This window comes from Lemur catta, chromosome 18 (genome assembly GCF_020740605.2).
Source record: "Lemur catta isolate mLemCat1 chromosome 18, mLemCat1.pri, whole genome shotgun sequence".
Classification (NCBI taxonomy): domain Eukaryota; kingdom Metazoa; phylum Chordata; class Mammalia; order Primates; family Lemuridae; genus Lemur; species Lemur catta.
Window position 1 is genome coordinate 9,457,051 of NC_059145.1, and position 17,935 is coordinate 9,474,985.

Consider the following 17,935-nt stretch of genomic DNA (forward strand, 5'->3'; position numbering starts at 1 on the left):
GACTAGCATTCTGCTTTGAACTTATCACTAAGCAGTTTGCAAATATTAATTATTAATAGCCAGTCTCAAAGCATCTCTGTGAGAAGAAGATGGGATTAAAATAGAAACACTCCTAACTCTATCCTGTCCTCAGGCCTCTAAATAACAATACTTCTGTAAGGAATTTCAGCATTTCTATAGCTAGTAAATTTGTACCTAAAATAGTTTTCATTTTATTATTTGTTACCAGCTTCACAACTTTATCACTTCCTTTTCCTTAAATGGTCTTTGTACATCATGTTTCCCAGGGCTAACACATTACTGTCTTGTCAGTTAGATAGATGTTATTCTTTGTTTGCTTGGTTGGTTGATTTCTAGTTTAAATTTAAATGCCTGACAAACAGTAGATAGTTAATAAATGTTTGTTGAATGAGCATTCCCAGTCATGGTGTGTTTTAATTGTGCTAAGAGAATTTTTTTCTTTTTTCAGTTCTTAAATTTTGAAGGAGCATATTCAGCAGTGATGTATTTTGAGGAGGAGGATGCAGTACACGCACTAGATCTAGGTGTGGTGGCCTCTGCCTTGCTAGAGTAGTAAAAGGAGCCTAGGCTATTCTTGGACCATAGGCTGAACAGGAAAAGTCACCGTTGTTCTGTTGTAGAAAGAAAGTATGATGTGAGCCTCTTTGATCAACTTTTGGGAAACCACAGTGATTTTTCTTTAGAGAAGAGATAGAAAAGAGAGCACTGAATTGGGAAAACTAAGGCCTGTAAAGTTAAAGAAATTGGAAAATTTGCATTGAAAGAAAGTAATTTAAATAACTAAAAGGATGGTATCTAACAATTATGCCATACTAGGAAAAATTTAGAGTAGACAGACTCCAGAAAATATACAAATTTCTATTGCCCACCATTTAAATATCTAAAAAAAAAAAGTTATGAGCTGTAGTAAACAGGTGATGTTAAATTAATTCATTTATCCCTAAAATAAACCTCATTGTTTACCTTCCCCCCCCCCCAAACCTTTCACATGCTTCATAAAGCTTAAATGCTTAGCCTTACAGTTTAGCCGTATATTTTGAATTAAGGCTCTAAATGTACTATTAATATATCTCCTTTTAAACATTTTTTATTAATGTTTTACATGCAGGCAGTTTTTTAAAAAAATCACATATTTCTATGGGGCTTATTATAAAAAACAGCAGTCTCTTGCTTCCTCTGCCAGCAACCTGCCTCCATTCCCTGGCACCAACAACCTTTTGGCTTTTCTTTTGGTAATTACCTTCCTATTTATAAAAAAGCTATTCTTTCTGCTAGTTCTTGAAGTTTTCCAGTTTTACATGTTTACTGTTGATGTAAATGAAGATTTAGCTCTTTTATAAATCCTGACCTTTACCGCTGCTTTCTTCCCATCCTCTGAATGTTTTGTCATGATTTTTGGTGACACCCATTAGATACATTGTTTACAGCTTGAGCCAGATAATATTCTTCCGTCTATGACAATACTATGATTATAATTCCTTTCAGGGAGACATTCTGTTTTTCTTATAATGAATAATTCTCTTCTATTTGTTTAGTTTTCTATTTACCTAGTACTAACATATCTGTGAACTCTTCACCAGAACTGTAAGTCGCTTTCTAATACATTTACACAAATAGATTATCTGTCAACTTCGTTATTTTCTCAGGAACATCTTGCCTACAGCCACCCCCCACCTCTGTTGTCCTGTTCCAGTCTACTGTGGCGCTCTTTGGGCTCGTGTGTGGCTCCCATCCTGGAATGTCCTGTCACCAGCCTTCTAGGGATTCTGCTCTCCTCCCTTCTCTATCAGTTCCCTTATTCCAGGATCTAAATCTGCCTCTTCTCTTTCGTTGTTTTGGTGGAATCCATTTTCCAGGAACCCAAAAGTGTCTCCTAAAATTGCTAAGTCTTCAGATCACACCATTCCTACCTTGCTGCCCTCCTGCCATTATCAAAAACTCTTCAGTGGCTTTCCATCACTCCTAAGATAGAGTTTATGAAGTCTGTTATTCCCTATTTCTGGTCCTGCCTACCCCTCTAGCCTGGCCTCTTCTCTTCTCCTTACATCTTGTATTCCAACCACTCTGGTTATCTTTTATCTCATTTATCATGTGTTTTGTTGCTTTAGGGCATTTGATACCCTCCTCTCTCTTTGTCTGGAATTGTCCCCTTCTCTTAATTGCCTCTGGGCCCCTATACTCCCAATGCTTAATCGACTTAATTGCAGTTTTCTTGAGAAGCCCTCTGTGATATCCCAGAAAAGATAAGGTTTTCCTTTTACATGTACTTACATCATCTTGGTTTTTTTTTGTAGTACTCTTCCATTTGTTCAGTGAATACTAATTTTTTGAATATTTATTAATAATATGTGCCAGACTATGGTGGAGATACAGGAAGGAACAAGACAGACAAAAAGCCCACTCTCTTGGAGTTTATATCCCATTAGTATTTTCGAAAATGTTAAGTGAAAAAATAAAGCAAGGAAGGATATGAGAAAGTTTAAGTTTTGAATAGGATGGCAACAATCTGTTAATTGTGCAGTTAAGTAATTTCTTATTATTTATGATTAATTTGTAATGATGTGTTTGTATCAGTGTGCTAGGATTACCATAACAAAGTACTACAGGCTGCATGGCTTAAATAACAGAAATTTATTGTCTCACTGTTCTAAAGGCTAGAAGTCCCAAATTATGGAGTCAGCAGGGTTGGGTCCATCTGAGGGTTATGAGGGAAGTATCTGTCCCTGGCCTTTCTCCATGGCTTGTAGATGGATATCTCACTATGTCTCTTCACGTCATCCTCCCTCTCTGCGTGTCTCTGGGTCCACATACCCACTTTTTATAAATATGTCAATCATGTTGGATTAGGGCTCCCCTAATGGCCTTATTTTAACCTGATTACCTCTGCAAAGACTGTTTCCAAATAAGGCTAAATTCTGAGGTACTGGGGCTTGACTTCAGCACGTGAATTTGGAAGAGACATAGGAGATACCTATAACGGCATTAAGTATGTGTTCTTCCCTTATGAAACTGAAAGCCCTACAAAGAAGGAGATGTTCCTGACTTATCACTACTTGATAAAGCAGTGTCTGTGTGCAAGTAGGCATAGTTAGGACTCAATACATTTTTGATCAAGTAAATGAATAAATGAGGATGGGAGAGTCACCATAGGTTTTTGGGCCTTTTTTTTTTTTAATTTTATATTATTTTTTAAGAGACAGGGCTGAATCCGAATCCTGGACTCAAGCAATCCTCCTGCCTCAGCCTCCCAAGTAGCTGGGATTACAGGCGCGTGCCACCACAGCTGGCCCACCATAATTTTTAACAGAGCCTATCAAGCTTATAAAAAGTAGAGGAAGAAAATCCAAACATTTTCTCACATCTCTCACTATTCCGATTTACTTTCCTTTGAGAAAAAATAAAGAAGCTTAGATCTGTTCTCCAAGATAAGTAAGCAAGCTTTGGCTACCTCAACTCTTCTGACTTGCGCAGACTTTTCTTCTGCTCATTTCTGTTTTGTCACTTTTTAAAAGAAAAGACAGGAAGGTGGAAAATCACCACTGTGGAATATATATTCTGTACTAGGAGAATGTTGTTCTAATGTAATTTTAATAATCCTCTCAGCAACTCTGTGAAAGAAACCAAGACTCAGAAACGTTAAGTAAATTGCCCGTACAGCTAGCAAGAAGCAGAGCTGGGGGTGAGACGCAGGTTTACCAGATGCTCCAGTCCAAAGCCTTTGGCAGGTTGTACCACGCTTTGAATCTGAGTGAACGGCTTATGTCGGGAAGTTCTTTTTTGGGGGGTAAGCTGTAGTTTCAGGTTATAGTGTTTTTAAAAAAGCTTAATTTTATGAATTGGCCACTGTGGTAGTTTTGTGATGATACATCTTTTTTATTTTCTCTGGCAATCTTTTAGATTTATATTCATGGATTCCTTTCAGTAAGTAAAGGAAAGAAACAGTGATAGCATTCAGTTTGAACTTTAGTTGCCTATCTGTGCATGGTGTATCTGATCCAAAGGTTGAATCAAATGAGCTTGAGTTACCTGTGGGTTTCAGATATCAAATGCTTTTGGTAAGTCTTCTTAATGAAGGCCGCAAATTGCTCCAGTGAGAGGCAGAATCTTAACCCGATGGGAAATTACTCTACTTGCCAACTGCCACGACAGACGTATATTTGGATCTTCATACTCTTTACCTTGGTAAAATAGTCTTTAACTCTGCCAGAAAAAAAAAAACTTCAGTGAGTACTCAGTTATCTCTTGAAATTTTTCCTGGGAGCATTAGCTTAATTGTATTAAATAGGTAAAGCCGTTTAACATAGTTTAATTTGTTCTTTTGTTTGGTCATTTATAAATTCAACAACTATTGGATAGATACTGTGTGCCAGTTGGTATTCTAGGTACTGGGTGTGTAATGGTGAACACGATTACCAGGTTTCTCTTCTCATGGAGCTTACATTCTAATTGCAGACAGATAAATAACATAATAAATAAGCAAATGATAATAACACAATTTTAGGTGGCAAATGCTATAAAGAAAATAAAACAAGATAATTTGATAGAAATTATGGGGAGTATTAGATAAGGTAGCCAGGAAAAGGCTTTTCTTGAGGAGTTGACATTTGAGATGAGTCTTGAGTAAAATAAAATAAAAATAAAGAACTAGAGGAAGGATATTTCAGGCACAGAGAGCATGAAGAACAGAGGCTCTGTTAGCAGAAATAAAGGAGGTGGCGTGGCTAGAGTAGAGTGAGGGGGAGAAGGGTAGAGAGGCAGGTAGGAGCCAGGTCCTGGAAGACCTTGTAAGATTTTATTTTGGATTTTATTCTTAGTGTAGAGGGAAGCCAGTGGAGGGTTTAAGAAGATAAGTAACATGATTTTATCTATATTTTAAAAGATCATGATATCTTTTGAGTAGAGAATAAATTGCAAGAAAGCAAGAAATAGTAAGAAAACCAATCTGGAGGCTCTTCAGTCAGGAAATATTACTGAGCACTGTCTTGGTCTGTTTTGTGCTGCTATAACAGAATACCTGAGACTGGGTAATTTATAAAGAACAGAGACTTAATTTCTTACAGTTCTGGAGGCTGGGAAGTCCAAGGTCGAGGGGCCCATATCTGGTTAGGGCCACCTTTTTGTGTCATCCCATGGCAGAAGGTGGAAGGGCAAGAGAGCATGTGGGCAAGAGAGAGTAGGCAACTGAACTCACAGCCTCACGCCCTTTTATAATCAGCATTTATGTATTCATGAGGGTGGAGCCCTTGTGACCTAAAACCTCCCATTAGGCCCCATCTCCCAACATTGTTGCATTGGATATTAGTTTCCAACACATGTGTATTGGAAGACACATTCAAACCATAGCAATCACCAATTACTGCATCTCAGACAATATTCTGGGTATTTGGAATATAACATTAAGCAAACAGACTAAATATCTGCCCAAATAAATGAGTAAAATCTGTAGTAGTTGTTAGGATGGAAAGGCTAGTAGGTGCTCATGGTGCAGGTGGAGAAAGATTTCTCACGCAGAAATTAAGATATAAAAGTAAAAAAAAGTTTATTTTATCCTTCTTAGAGGAGAGAGAAAAGAGAGAAGAGGGGGGAAGAGAAGAGAAAAGAGAGAAAAAAATAGTGATGGCTGTCAGTTGATAAGAAAAGCGTCAACAGTAACAAAAACTGCAAGGATGTCAAAGTCCAATACTTGGTTTCCTGCCTTCCTTGGAAAAGGGATTATCACAGGAGATGTCACTCTGTCCTGGAGATGTGGTTGAGGCTGTAGCTCATTCCTCTGTTACCTACTCAGGAACTCTGTAATAGCAGGTTCTCAAAAAAACAATTCTGAAGGAAAGATTTACATCTCTTTACCATTCATTCAGCTCCTTCCAGAAGTTGTGCAAAACAGAACTGCAGAATACCTGTTAGTGAGAGAACTCATAGGATTGATCTTTAACCATAAACTGTGGAAATGGTAGGATTAGGTATTTTCCTGTTATTTTTTCAAGGCTGGGTAGTCAGTGGTAAGTGCCATGAAGAATCCTAAGGCAGGGGATTCAGAACGATAGGGCTGCTATTTTAGATTTAGTGGTCAGGGAAGGCCTCTTTGAGAAGGTGATACGATATGTGAGGAGAGGCCTGAATAAAGTGAGATTACTGCAGTCAATGCGGCGAGAGATAGGGCTTCATCTAGAGTGGTAACAATGTAGAAATAAAAGGGGCGTTTTGAGGCCAACTTTTGAAGTAGAACTGACGGTACTGTTACTGAAAGCTCAGCACTTGTTCTCAAGGCTGCATCAGAAGAACGAGAACAAGTGGTTTGAGGAGGAAGGAAAGAGACATTTTATTACTTTGCTCACAAAGGAGGAAGATGGAGAGTCCTGTCTGAAATGCCATCATCCTTATAATAAGCAGAAATACAGAGCTTTTAAAGGGTGGGTTCTCAGCTTCAGGTAATTAGTGTTCATTCAACTATAATTGACGATTCTGATCTTCCCATCTCTGCTGAAGACAGTTCTGTGACCTCCACCCAGAGCCTCCCTTGACCAGGTTTGGGCTGAGCCAGCTCCTTTTGCACAAATAACAAAAGACTTACCCTGCGCCTCCCTGTTAGGACCGGAGCCCAGAGAGACCGGAAGCCTCATGTGTAGCAAAATGCTGTTTATTTTGGGCATCTGAGTGCAGACGGGTGGAGGCCAAAGAGCGTCCACCCTGAGGGAGGGGAAAGCCTTGGGTTCTATAGAGGGTTTCTCATGGGGGAGTGAGTACCTGGGGCCAGAACAGCCACTGCAATAAATTTTTTTTTTTTAAGCAACCAATTTCTGGGACCCCTGGGTCAGTCTCATCCTGTAGAGATAAAGCAGGGGGGTAGTTCCGTCCTTATGGGGGGGGATAGGAACACTGGTGTCTGCCACTGTCAGATTTTACAACCTCCGGGTCTCTCCAGACCCCTGCGGCTATTGGCTGCTGTTGATTCACAAACCTTGGTACGCCATTCCACCCTAGCCATACTTTTTGAGTTCCCACCTGGAACTAACCTAACACTCCCAACCACTGGCCTGAGGCAGGGATGCAGGTTTTAGTTCTCAAAAAGGAGTTGAGGATGTTTTAAAGAGACAGAAAATATTTTTGCCATTTTTTTTCCCAGGCCATTCCCTGTTGCATATTACCTACTCTCAATATTTCCCTTCCATATCTGTGGGAGGAGGGGTTACTACTCTGTTATGGTACTTGCTGATGAATTTAATATAGAAGATGTCTGAAAGAATCAAGAATGACTCCCACATTTTTTATTTAAGCAACAGGGGAGATGATAGTGCCATTTACTGAGATGGAAACCAGGAGGACATTATGGATGGGAAAGGGAATCAAATTTTCTGGCTTTTCTATGTAGTTTTTGTTTCTACTGGATATCCAAGTGGAAAAGAGAAGTAGGCACGAAACCTGAGTTACCTAACTAAAGAGACATGTTGTGGTTACAAGTAGTATTTAAAGCTGTGAACCTAGGTAGGATTATCTGGAAGAAGAGTGCTCATCAGGAACAGAGCCTAAGGCTACCTCCTGGGCTTGCCAGCATTGAGAGCAACCGTTCTCAGTTCTCCAAGTCTCTTTTACACTCTGAAAATTTATGAAGGGCACCAGAGCTTTTATTTATGTGGGTCATATCTATTGATACGTATCACATTGTCATTGTTAGGTCTGGAGCAGAAAGAGAAAGAAAGATGCACATGAAGCCTCATGTGTAGCAAAATGCTGTTTATTTTGAGCATCTGGGTGCAGATGGGTGGAGGTGAAAAAGTGTCCACGAGAGAAAAGGGGAGACCGTTGGGTTTTATAGAGGGTTTCTCCTGGGGGAGCAAGTAAGTGGGCCAGAACAGCCTCTTGTAATTAATTCTTTTTCAAACAACCAGCTCCTAGGACCCCTGCCCTGTCACATCCATCACATCCATCCTTCAGCTCTGGTGTCCTCCTTATCAGGAGAGAGAGAGAGAGAGAGAGATAAACTTCCTCTATCAGGGAGGGAGGGGGAAGGAATGCTGGCTGCAGCTGTCTATCAGATTTACAAAGTCCGGGGACTCCGCAGACCCCTGCAGCTATTGTTTTACAAGCCTAAGTTTTGCATTAACCACATTCTGTCCTATACTTTTCAGGTTCCCACCTGGAACAAACCTAACATTCCACCCTTTTTATTATATACATATAAGAAAAGGAAGGGTAAGGTATGAAATAGGATAAAAATTAAAAATTAGTAAGATTGGGAAGTAGGTGTCCTTGTCTTTCTGACTGCCTTTTTTTTTTTTTTTTTTTTCTGTTCCTGGAGATCTGGTCATCTTTGAAATACATTCAGGCCTATTGCAGGGGATGTGATCTTTGCCCCTGAGATGTGGTTTGGGGCAGGAAACAAAGGCCTGCAGTTTAACCTCCTGCAGTCTGTCCCAGAGCTTTTGTCAGGAACACCTTGAGGCTGTAAAACAAATTGTAAAAGCTGTGAGCTAGGGAAATGTAAAGAGAAAGATTCACATTTCTTTTTTTGGTTCTTTTAGGTGTTTGTGAAAACAGAGTCCCAGCAGGTTGCCTGCTAGTTTGGGAGAGAGACAGCAAAGAGTAGGGAGAGCTAGAATTGATCTTTAGCTGTCCTTTGAAAATTGGAAGATTCAAGGCCACCCTAACAGCCATCAGGCAACAAAGCACAGGAATCCCTGAAAAATGAGCAAACAATGTGATGAGCCTTATGATAGCATTTCCCCGCTGTGGTATGGGCAGGGGGAGATTCTAGGCAAACCCTGATAGCCTGGAGACTCTGAGTTCAGGAAAAAGAGCGGAGAGACCAGAGAAACCAAAGGAGTTTGCAGGACAGAGTGCTGGAAAGAGAATAGCTCAGAGCGAGAGAACTCTAGTGATCTGCACATAGCCATCTGCTCGGCCACACTGGCCTGGTCGAAACGCAATGTATGCGAGAAGCTTGCCCTGCTGAAACTGCTCCTCCAGAAGACTGCTGATTTTAGCATTTCTTTTCCTTTCATCATATTTCTTCTGAATTTTTTGGGATTGTTTTTTGTTTAAAATTTCTTCTTCCTCAGGAGTCTGAATAAAGGGGATATAGTTGGATTAGCACAGGGAAGGTCATTCTTGAACCCCACACCCTAACACTAGCCTTCCTCAGCATTAAAAGCTTTCATCTCTCTCTCCTTCTATTTTCTTTCTTTATTATTTCCTTAAGAAAAATATGCCAGTCTGGGCCTATTGAGTTGTTTTCACAATCAATCCACAGTCTCCATTTCAAAAACAAAGTGAAGCCTCTTTGAGAGGCCTTCACTGTAGAATCCAGAGAATAAGTTAGGGGGGAGTCTTTAATTGCAGGAAGGACGACTGTTTGATGGCAACAGCGAGGAAGATAGATCATAAGTGCACAGACAAGATGTAATGGTGGTTGGAAAATGACAGCGTTCCTGTTAGAATGATTCTATGTTTTTCAAAGTAGTGTGAGGCCAACTAAGAGGGGGCCATGACAGGAGTGTTGGAGATTGACATAAAGAAGAGAAAGGGTGAGATGGTCGTTTTGGGGAATAGTAAAGCAAACTTTAGCAGAGAAATGTAGAGTTGTATGTATGACAGTGTTGAATGCCCATTTGAGATTTATGATTATGAATTTAAAGGAGCTAGTTCAGGGCTAAATGAATAAGCCCTTAGTGAAAGTTAGCCATTACTATTAACAGTAGAGTAAGTATCCTAATGGCATCACTGTAGAGGGGTGTGAGTCTGTCCCACTCATGGGAGAGCCAGGTTTTGGTCTTGTGCACCACTGGGTTCAGGGACAGACCAAGAGACACTGACAGTAAGAGCTGGTCTAAAGAAGAGTAGTTAAGGTGATCGGGGAAGGGCTTGACTTGGCAGTAGAAAAGATTATATTTCAACTTGAAGAGGCAGAAAGTTTGATATGATTCAAGTATTAAAAATCTTAAAGAATATGAGTAGGTTAAACATGTACTTAATCATCATCTCCCACAACTAATTGAGCTACTTTTAAGATGTAAATTCAGGAAATGTGTCCACCAGAACTGAGATTTTAAACTCTAGAGTACTCCTTGCCCAATGGCAAATGTCCTAAAACGTTGTGAAGAGATGATTGGGAATCTGTTGGCATCGTTCATTTTCTGAACAGGAGTTATTGGACTTCTTGGGCCAAAGCCAGAGCAGTGACTGCCATTTACTTTTGGTTTCCAGCCTACCTGTAGAGTGATTAGATTTTTAACAGAAAAAGAAAATCCCTTTTAAATCTGGGATTTTATTACTTCAGAAGATAAAAGTCCTTAGGCCTCCTTATCTGATAATGCAATTACTTTAGCAAGTTTCTTGACTAATTCTTAAATCCACAATATTTACGTGCACAGTGGCCTTAACGGGAAAATGGCCTAGACCTAGTCTAGTTAAATTTTATAGATTCCATAGTACTGTGTTACCCTTGCCTAACAGAAACTATGTAATGATGGTGGTAGTGTTAGCCCATTGATTATGGGGAGCTGAAGGAAGTACAAGATATTTAATAATTATCCTCAGCTGCATAGAGTGAAAGACAATGTGAAAGAAGTCGCCTAGTTTGTGTCCTAGATAGGATTTTACCTGTTTCTAAAGAGCTCAATTTTTCCAGGAATCTTTACAGCCAGCTTATATTTCTTTTGCTGAAATTTTAACTGGTCTCTTACTTAAAATTTACCAGACATTTTATAACCTAACACATTAGTTTCACTGTGAGTTTTCATATGTGTACCATACACATAAATATATTGGAATTAGGAGCATTCTTTCCCAAATGTCTTTGCTGTGCCTATCAATGTCTAAATATAGAATCCAACTGCTCTCCTCTCTTCCTTGTTGTACTTCATAATTAGTGTTCTCTGTCTTCCCATGTTAAAAGATAATTTTCAAAAGCAAGTAAAATATTATCATAGATATAAAATAAACATATGTTTTTTATTAAGGATGTTTTAAAACTTACAATTAGGGGACTGATAAGATGTTATAAGGTGTTCAAAGGAGAATCCAAAGAAAAGTCACATTTATAGATCAGGAATATTGAAATGAATGTGCAAATGGAGGAAAACTGGATTTTCTTCCATAGTAGGAGAGGGAAGTCAATTAAACTTCACCAGACAGGATTTTGCATATCTGTAGACAAGAGTTGGTTTCCATTGCTCTCAGTTATCTATTTTACTACTTACAGAGTTGTACCATAGCTCACAGGCAGCAGATAGCTAGAATCCGGGAAGAGTAGCTTTAGATAATGCCATAGTTTTCAATTAAAGCACATATTTTCCCCTATACCCAATGTATTCCTGTACCTTAGCATTGTGCTACAAGGAAAATGGAAGAAACCGAGTAATAAAATGTACATTGTTGGGTTTTGTATGAAGACAGTCTCAAAATTTTATTTTAATTATTTGTTGTATGATTTTTTCTAAAAATTTTACAGGATTTATGACATTATATTGAACCATGATTGCTAGATAAATAAACTGAAACCTCAGCTATCTGAACCATGGTTCAAAATCACAAATAGATGTCCTAAAGTTGACGTGCTGCTGATGACTGGCCACTCTTTATTGAGTAAATTGGTGCACATTAATAATAATGACCTTGAGGTCAGGGTTAATTAAATTATATTCAAAGGCATTAAGGTAGTAAATAAAGATTGATGTATTATAGTATCCTAAGATAATGTGGAATTGGCTGGGGGAGGTCTTACTTTGTTTTATTTTTTTCCTTTTTCTTTTTTCTTTTCTTTTCTTTTTCTTCCCCCATCGTCTGCATGGGGGAGGTCTTAGAATGTTAAAAAAAAGGAGTTCTGTTGGGAAACAGGAAGGAAATATAAAGAAAAGAGGGAGAATTGGAATGGATATCTTTTGTTATTATGACTCAAATTTCCTAGATGCTTCTATTTTTTATATTCAATGAGTATTCCTTATCCTAGTACTCTTGTGTATCTTGGAAGTTAGAATGGTATTTTTGGATATATTTAAGAAAGCGGCATATTTCATGCTCTATCAAAAGCTTCTCTGGAGTATGAGATTTGGGAGGAAACCTAGAATAGCAAACAAGGAATATCATGTTTTCATGATTGTATTTGAGGAAGGGAGAAGTTAAAAAAGGAGACACTTCCATGTCCTAGCCCTTTGTATTCTTATGCTTGGCAGCTTTTAAATTTATTGCAAGTGATTCCTAAGGATGCTTTTTTTTTTTTTTTGAGACAGAATCTCACTTTGTTGTCCCGGCTAGAGTGTAGTGGTATCATAGCTCACTGCAACCTCAAATTCCTGGGCTAAAGTGATCCTCCAGCTTGTGGATGCTTGTACATCTCTTGATATTCAGTTTGTCAGTTGTAGATGGTTAACCTTCATAGTCCCTAGCTTTACCGAAAAGATCTTTTGAATTTCAGGTAAAAAACATCAGAATGAATTTCAGCTTCTGGTGGATCAGGCCAAAAAAGGATATAAGAAAACTGTTGGAATGTCACAAAAAACAGTAATAACAAAACAAGAAGATGAATCTACAAAAAAGCTATTATCTGTGTGCATGGGTAAGAGACTTCAATTAAAAACAGAAATAATGTTGAATTTCATTAATTACTTTTAATATAAAAATAAATTAAAACCAAAGGAATTTACTTTGGAGTTATTAGTTATTTGAAATAGGAAAAGTATTTTTAGATAAACTTCATAGCAATTGTTGAATATAAACTAGGTTTATCATTGTGGGGAAAATGATTAGAAGAATGTCCTGAAGAAATCATCTCTTTTTTCTGTCATCCTTTCAGTTAATGATAAATCATAAATTTCTGAGTTATTTAAGCTTGAGGATTTTCTAGGTGTAGGATTTATTGATGGAGATCCCAAGATATCCTATAAAGAGAATCAATTATTTTTGTTATAGAACACTGGTGTTTACTTTGGATGAAATGTTCTGTTAAACAATCTAAAGCCAATACACCTGGTGGGCTAATGCATAGCACATTTCTTAATTCTGATCCATTTTAAAATTTGAGATTAATATTCTGTTTCTATTGCCAGGGCTTTGGGTCAGTGAACAAAACAGAATCATAATGGGGAAAAGTGCACAAGGAAATTCCTTGTTACTTTTTCTTTATTCTGGTAAAATATGCATAAGAATATTTATCTTTTTAACCACTAACAAATGTACAAGTCATTGGCATCAAATGCATTCAAAATATTGTGTAATTATCACCACTACCTATACCCAAAAAAGCTTTTTATCATTCCCAGCACAAATTCTGTACTTATTAAATAATAGCTCTCCCTTCCTCTCTCCCTCACAGCCCTGGTAATCTCTATTCTACTTTCTGTGTCTATGAATTTGCGTATTCTAGGTACCTCATGTAAGTGAGATTATACAATATTTGTCTTTTTGTGTTGGCTTATTTCTCTACACATAATGTTTTCAGGGTCCATCAATGTTGTAACATATATTAAAATTTCATTTCTTTTTATGATTTAATAATAATCCATAGTATATATACACACCATATGTTATTTATCCATTTATCTGTTATATATTAATTTTGGCTTTTGGTTATTGTGAATAATGCTGCTATGAACACTGATGTTCAAATATCTTTAAGTTCCCGCTTTTAATTCTTTTGAATATATACCTAGGAGTAGAATTTCTGGGTCATCCGGCATTTCTATGTTTAACCTTTTGAGAAACTACCAAACTGTTTTCCATAGTGGCTGCATTGTTTTACATTCCCTCCAGCAATACATGAGGAATCCAGTTTCTCCACATCCTTGCCAACGCTTGCTATTTTCTGGCCTTTTTTTTAAATTGTAGCCATCTAGTAGGTATGAAGAGGTATGTCATTGTGGTTATGATTTGCATTTCCCTAATGACTAATGATGTTGAGCATCTTCTCATGTGCTTATTGGCCATTTATTTTTCTTCTCTGGAGAAATTTGTATTCAAGTCCTTTGCTCATTTTCTTTTTTTTTTTTTGTGAAACATGGTCTCATTCTGTTGCCCAGCCTAGAGTCCAGTGGTATCATCATAGCTCACTGCAACCTCAAACTCCAGGGCTCAAGCAATCTTTCTGCTTCAGCCTCCCAAGCAGTTGAGACTATATGCAGTCATGACCACACCTAGCTAATCTATCTTTCTTTCTTTCTTTCTTTCTTTCTTTCTTTCTTTCTTTCTTTCTTTCTTTCTTTCTTTCTTTCTTTCTTTCTTTCTTTCTTTCTTTCTTTCTTTCTTCCTTCCTTCCTTCCTTCCTTCCTTCCTTCCTTCCTTCCTTCCTTCCTTCCTTCCTTCCTTCCTTCCTTCCTTCCTTCCCCTTCCCCTTCCCCTTCCCCTTCCCCTTCCCCTTCCCCTTCCCCTTCCCCTTCCCCTTCCCCTTCCCCTTCCCCTTCCCCTTCCCCTTCCCCTTCCTCTTCCTCTTCCTCTTCCTTTCTTTCCTTTCAAGACAGGGTCTCACTATGTTGCTCAGACTGGTCTCAAACTCCTGAGCTCAAGTGAGCCTCCTGCCTCAGCCTCCCAAAGCGCTGGGATTATAGACATGAGCTACTGCACCTTATTTGCCCATTTTTAAATTGGGTTGTGTTGGGGTTTTTTTATCGTTGCGTTTTAGGAGTTCTTTATATATTCTTACTATACATGTCACTTGCCAATATTTATGAACATGCTCTGTGTTGTCTTTTTGCTTTCTTGATTTTTATCTTTTTTTGTCTGTGCTTTTTGTGTTATATCCATGAAGTCATTGCCAAATCCAATGTTATAAAGATTTCTTCTAAGAATTTTATGGTTTTATCTCTTATGTTTAGGTCTTTCATCCATTTTAAGTTAATTTTGTATATGATGTAACATAAAGGTTCAACTTCATTCTTTTGCATGTGGATATCCAGTTTTCTTAGCACCATTGAATGCTCTTGGTAGTCCTGTCAGAAATCAATTGACCATGTATGTGAAAGTTTGTTTCTGTACTCTCTATTCCACTGGTCTATGTATCTGTTATGGTATTGTTATGCCAATACCATACTGTTTTAATTACTGTAGCTTTGTAGTAAATTTTGAAATTGAGGAGTGTGAGTCCTCTAACGTTATTCCTTTTCAAAATTGTTTTGACTATTTGCTGATCCTTGAGATTTTTGAGGAAGGATTTTTCTATTTCTACAAAAATTGTTGTTGGAATTTTGAAAGGGATTACATTGAATCTGTAGGTTGCTTTGGGTAGTATTGACATCTTAACAGTATTAAATCTTCTAATTCCATGAACATGGGATGTCTTTTCATTTACTTATGTCTTCTTTAATTTCTTTTAGTAATTTTATAGTTTTCAGTGTACAAGTCTTTTACCTCTTTGGTTAGATTTATTCCTAAGTATTTTATTCTTTTAGGTACTATTACATTCCTTATTTTTGTCCTCAATTCTATTAATGCCATTGAGTAGGTTGCTTGCTGCCTACGTCAGTACATACCATGGTCTTTGAACAACTTGAATTTGTTCATGCAGTTATTAAAGAATATTCCTAGAAATGAGTTTAGCACTTAAAAAAATCTTGATATCTGTAAATATTGCATTCTCTGGGGTTCAAAGGTGACTGCTGCTGTTAAATTGCAGTGCGTGAATGAGCATATCTGGGAGGGGTGGGGAGTGTAAGAGAGAGGAAGACAGACAAACACAGACTGACTGAAAAGATGGATTCTGTGTAGCATCATACAACCAGTGTAATTGTTGCTCTTTAGAATAAACATTGAAGTGGTCATATAAGTGAACAAGATGCATATTCTGTCTGTGTTGCATGTCTTTGGGGAGGTCTGACGTCTTAGCCTCACTCTTGGTGCTCTATTTGAGGGTCTACATTCTGAGATCTAAGGGTAGGAAGGATAACTGACTTTCAGTGCCTGCAGTTTGTTGAATGATGTTTGTCTCCAAGAGGGAATTTATATTCTAGAAGCTTATGTAAGAGGGGAAGAAGAAAGAAGAATACAGATCGTGTCCAAAAATAAGATTGTTTTAAGTTGAATTCCTGTTCCCTGGTTTGCTACTTGATTGCATTTTCCTGGCCAGTTGAGTGCTATAGTTGCTGGTGCACTGAGTTCTCTGGGTGATTGGTTCTTCTTAATGTGATCCTGGAGTCTGTTTATGGAGAGATCCGAGAGATTCTGGATGGTTGTCTTGGTTAGCTTCTTTTTTCCCTTTCCCAGGTAAACAGAAGGTGCAGTTTTGCTTTGGTAATGATGGCATATTGATGGCCAGATGACATTAGGAACATATTTTTAGAAATTATACTCTTGAGATATATGCTTTTATTCTAGTATAACAAAATCTTAGAACTATTTCTGGGAGAATCTTGACTATTTAAACTTAAAAAGGTTTTTTGAAGAGTTTGTCCTATTCTTTTTCCAAAAATTTTCTCTGCATAACAAAACCTTGACAATTCTTTTTAGTGTATTTTGTTAAAGGTCACTTGCTTCTATAAGCATACTTGATGAGTGATGCCTGAAAGCTAAGTTTCTCTGTGAGGAAACACATGAAAGGAGCCCCATGCTATTGGCACGTGTGGCTTGTATGTGAAGTACTTACTCAGTTCCTGAAACTTAAAGACTGCACAGATGAAAATCCCAGCAGAATCCTGAAACACACCATGAGAGGGACAGTCCTGGGCACTAAAAAAATCTTTCACAGATAATTATTTTTCTCAGTCATATCGGTAGATATTTGGCCATAATTATATGTCATATTCTTGTAAATACTGTGACTTCATCCCTCCAGCTTCTTTGGGCCTTTATCGGTAATAAGAGACCTCAAAAACTGAGAATATGACAAAGGATGCATAGAAATGTGATGCATATTACGTCAAATGGAAATATTCATTTTATCTGATTAGTTTTCCTTTTTAATAGTGAACAGTTAGATTCTATTTAACAGATTTAGAGAAATGTCCAGATAGATTCACAATCTTGTTAGTGACAAATATTGTGCTTTTCTTATTAGTTGCATCTTTAGTCTTTTTATCAATGAAATATGCACGAATTCCTTAGTAATCTATAAATAGATGCCTCACTAGACTTATAAGGTTCTTACTACTGGCTCTAAAAGAAATTTTATTTTTAAATTGATCTTGGAAAAAACATGGGCTGGGCAATATAATTAGCACCATTGTAGTGTTGATTCTTGTTCACTGGCTGCCACTAGAGTTTTGGAATCATTGTTACATACATTTCTATTTTACTAAGTGCAAATAGCAATATTCAATGTTGCAGAAATAATAGGTATACAGAGGTTGTAGATTTTAAGATAGTCTTAAATTTTGGTTTTCTTTTTTCAATTTCCTTTTCCTATTTAGGAAAGGAAGATAATAAAATGAAGTTCTCATATATGACCTCAGTAACAGACTACTTCCCTAAATCACAACTGGGCTCCTCAAGGAAATTGGAGTCTGATAGACCAGATGATTCTTCTAGTTGTACTGATATTCAAGAAGTGCCTTCTTCACCAGAATCAGATTCATGCAATAGGTAAGAAACATGTCATAGTCAATTATCTTAAATATCTATTTCCTACGCATGCGTAGATAGATAGGCAGAAATAATTAGAAAATAACTTTGAGGCGTAGTGCAGTTTGTCAGTCTTCTTCCATTACAACCCTCTTTTACTGCTGTGTAATCTTCACAGCGATAGCAGGGCAGCATTCGGGAGGGTGTTGCAGCAACCACACAGTGACTTTGTTTTCTACTCTGTTGCCTTTATATATATTTTTTTTTCCTAGAGTTGGAAAAAGAAGCATGATAGGCAGTGAAATTTTGTCAAGACAATGAATGAAGGAGTTAAAGACAACTATATTGGAAAACAAAGATGATCGGAAAGACATGGTACATAGGAGAGTAAAACAAAAAAAATTTAATTGAGTAAATAGGGGAAGCTTTAAAAACT

At 37.6% G+C, this 17,935-nt stretch overlaps 1 protein-coding gene across 5 annotated transcripts in view; it reads left to right on the forward strand.

Annotated features, from left to right (window-relative positions):
* Positions 1-17,935, forward strand: part of RAD18 (RAD18 E3 ubiquitin protein ligase) — a 141,570-nt gene that overhangs the window by 68,027 nt on the left and 55,608 nt on the right. For 4 of the 5 annotated variants that reach the window (XM_045529941.1, XM_045529942.1, XM_045529944.1 and 1 more), the window contains 2 exons: positions 12,431-12,571; positions 17,349-17,520. In XM_045529941.1, the coding sequence (XP_045385897.1) occupies positions 12,431-12,571; positions 17,349-17,520 (313 nt within the window). The remainder of the gene's footprint in view (positions 1-12,430; positions 12,572-17,348; positions 17,521-17,935) is intronic. The other variant, XM_045529943.1, reaches the window with a different exon arrangement.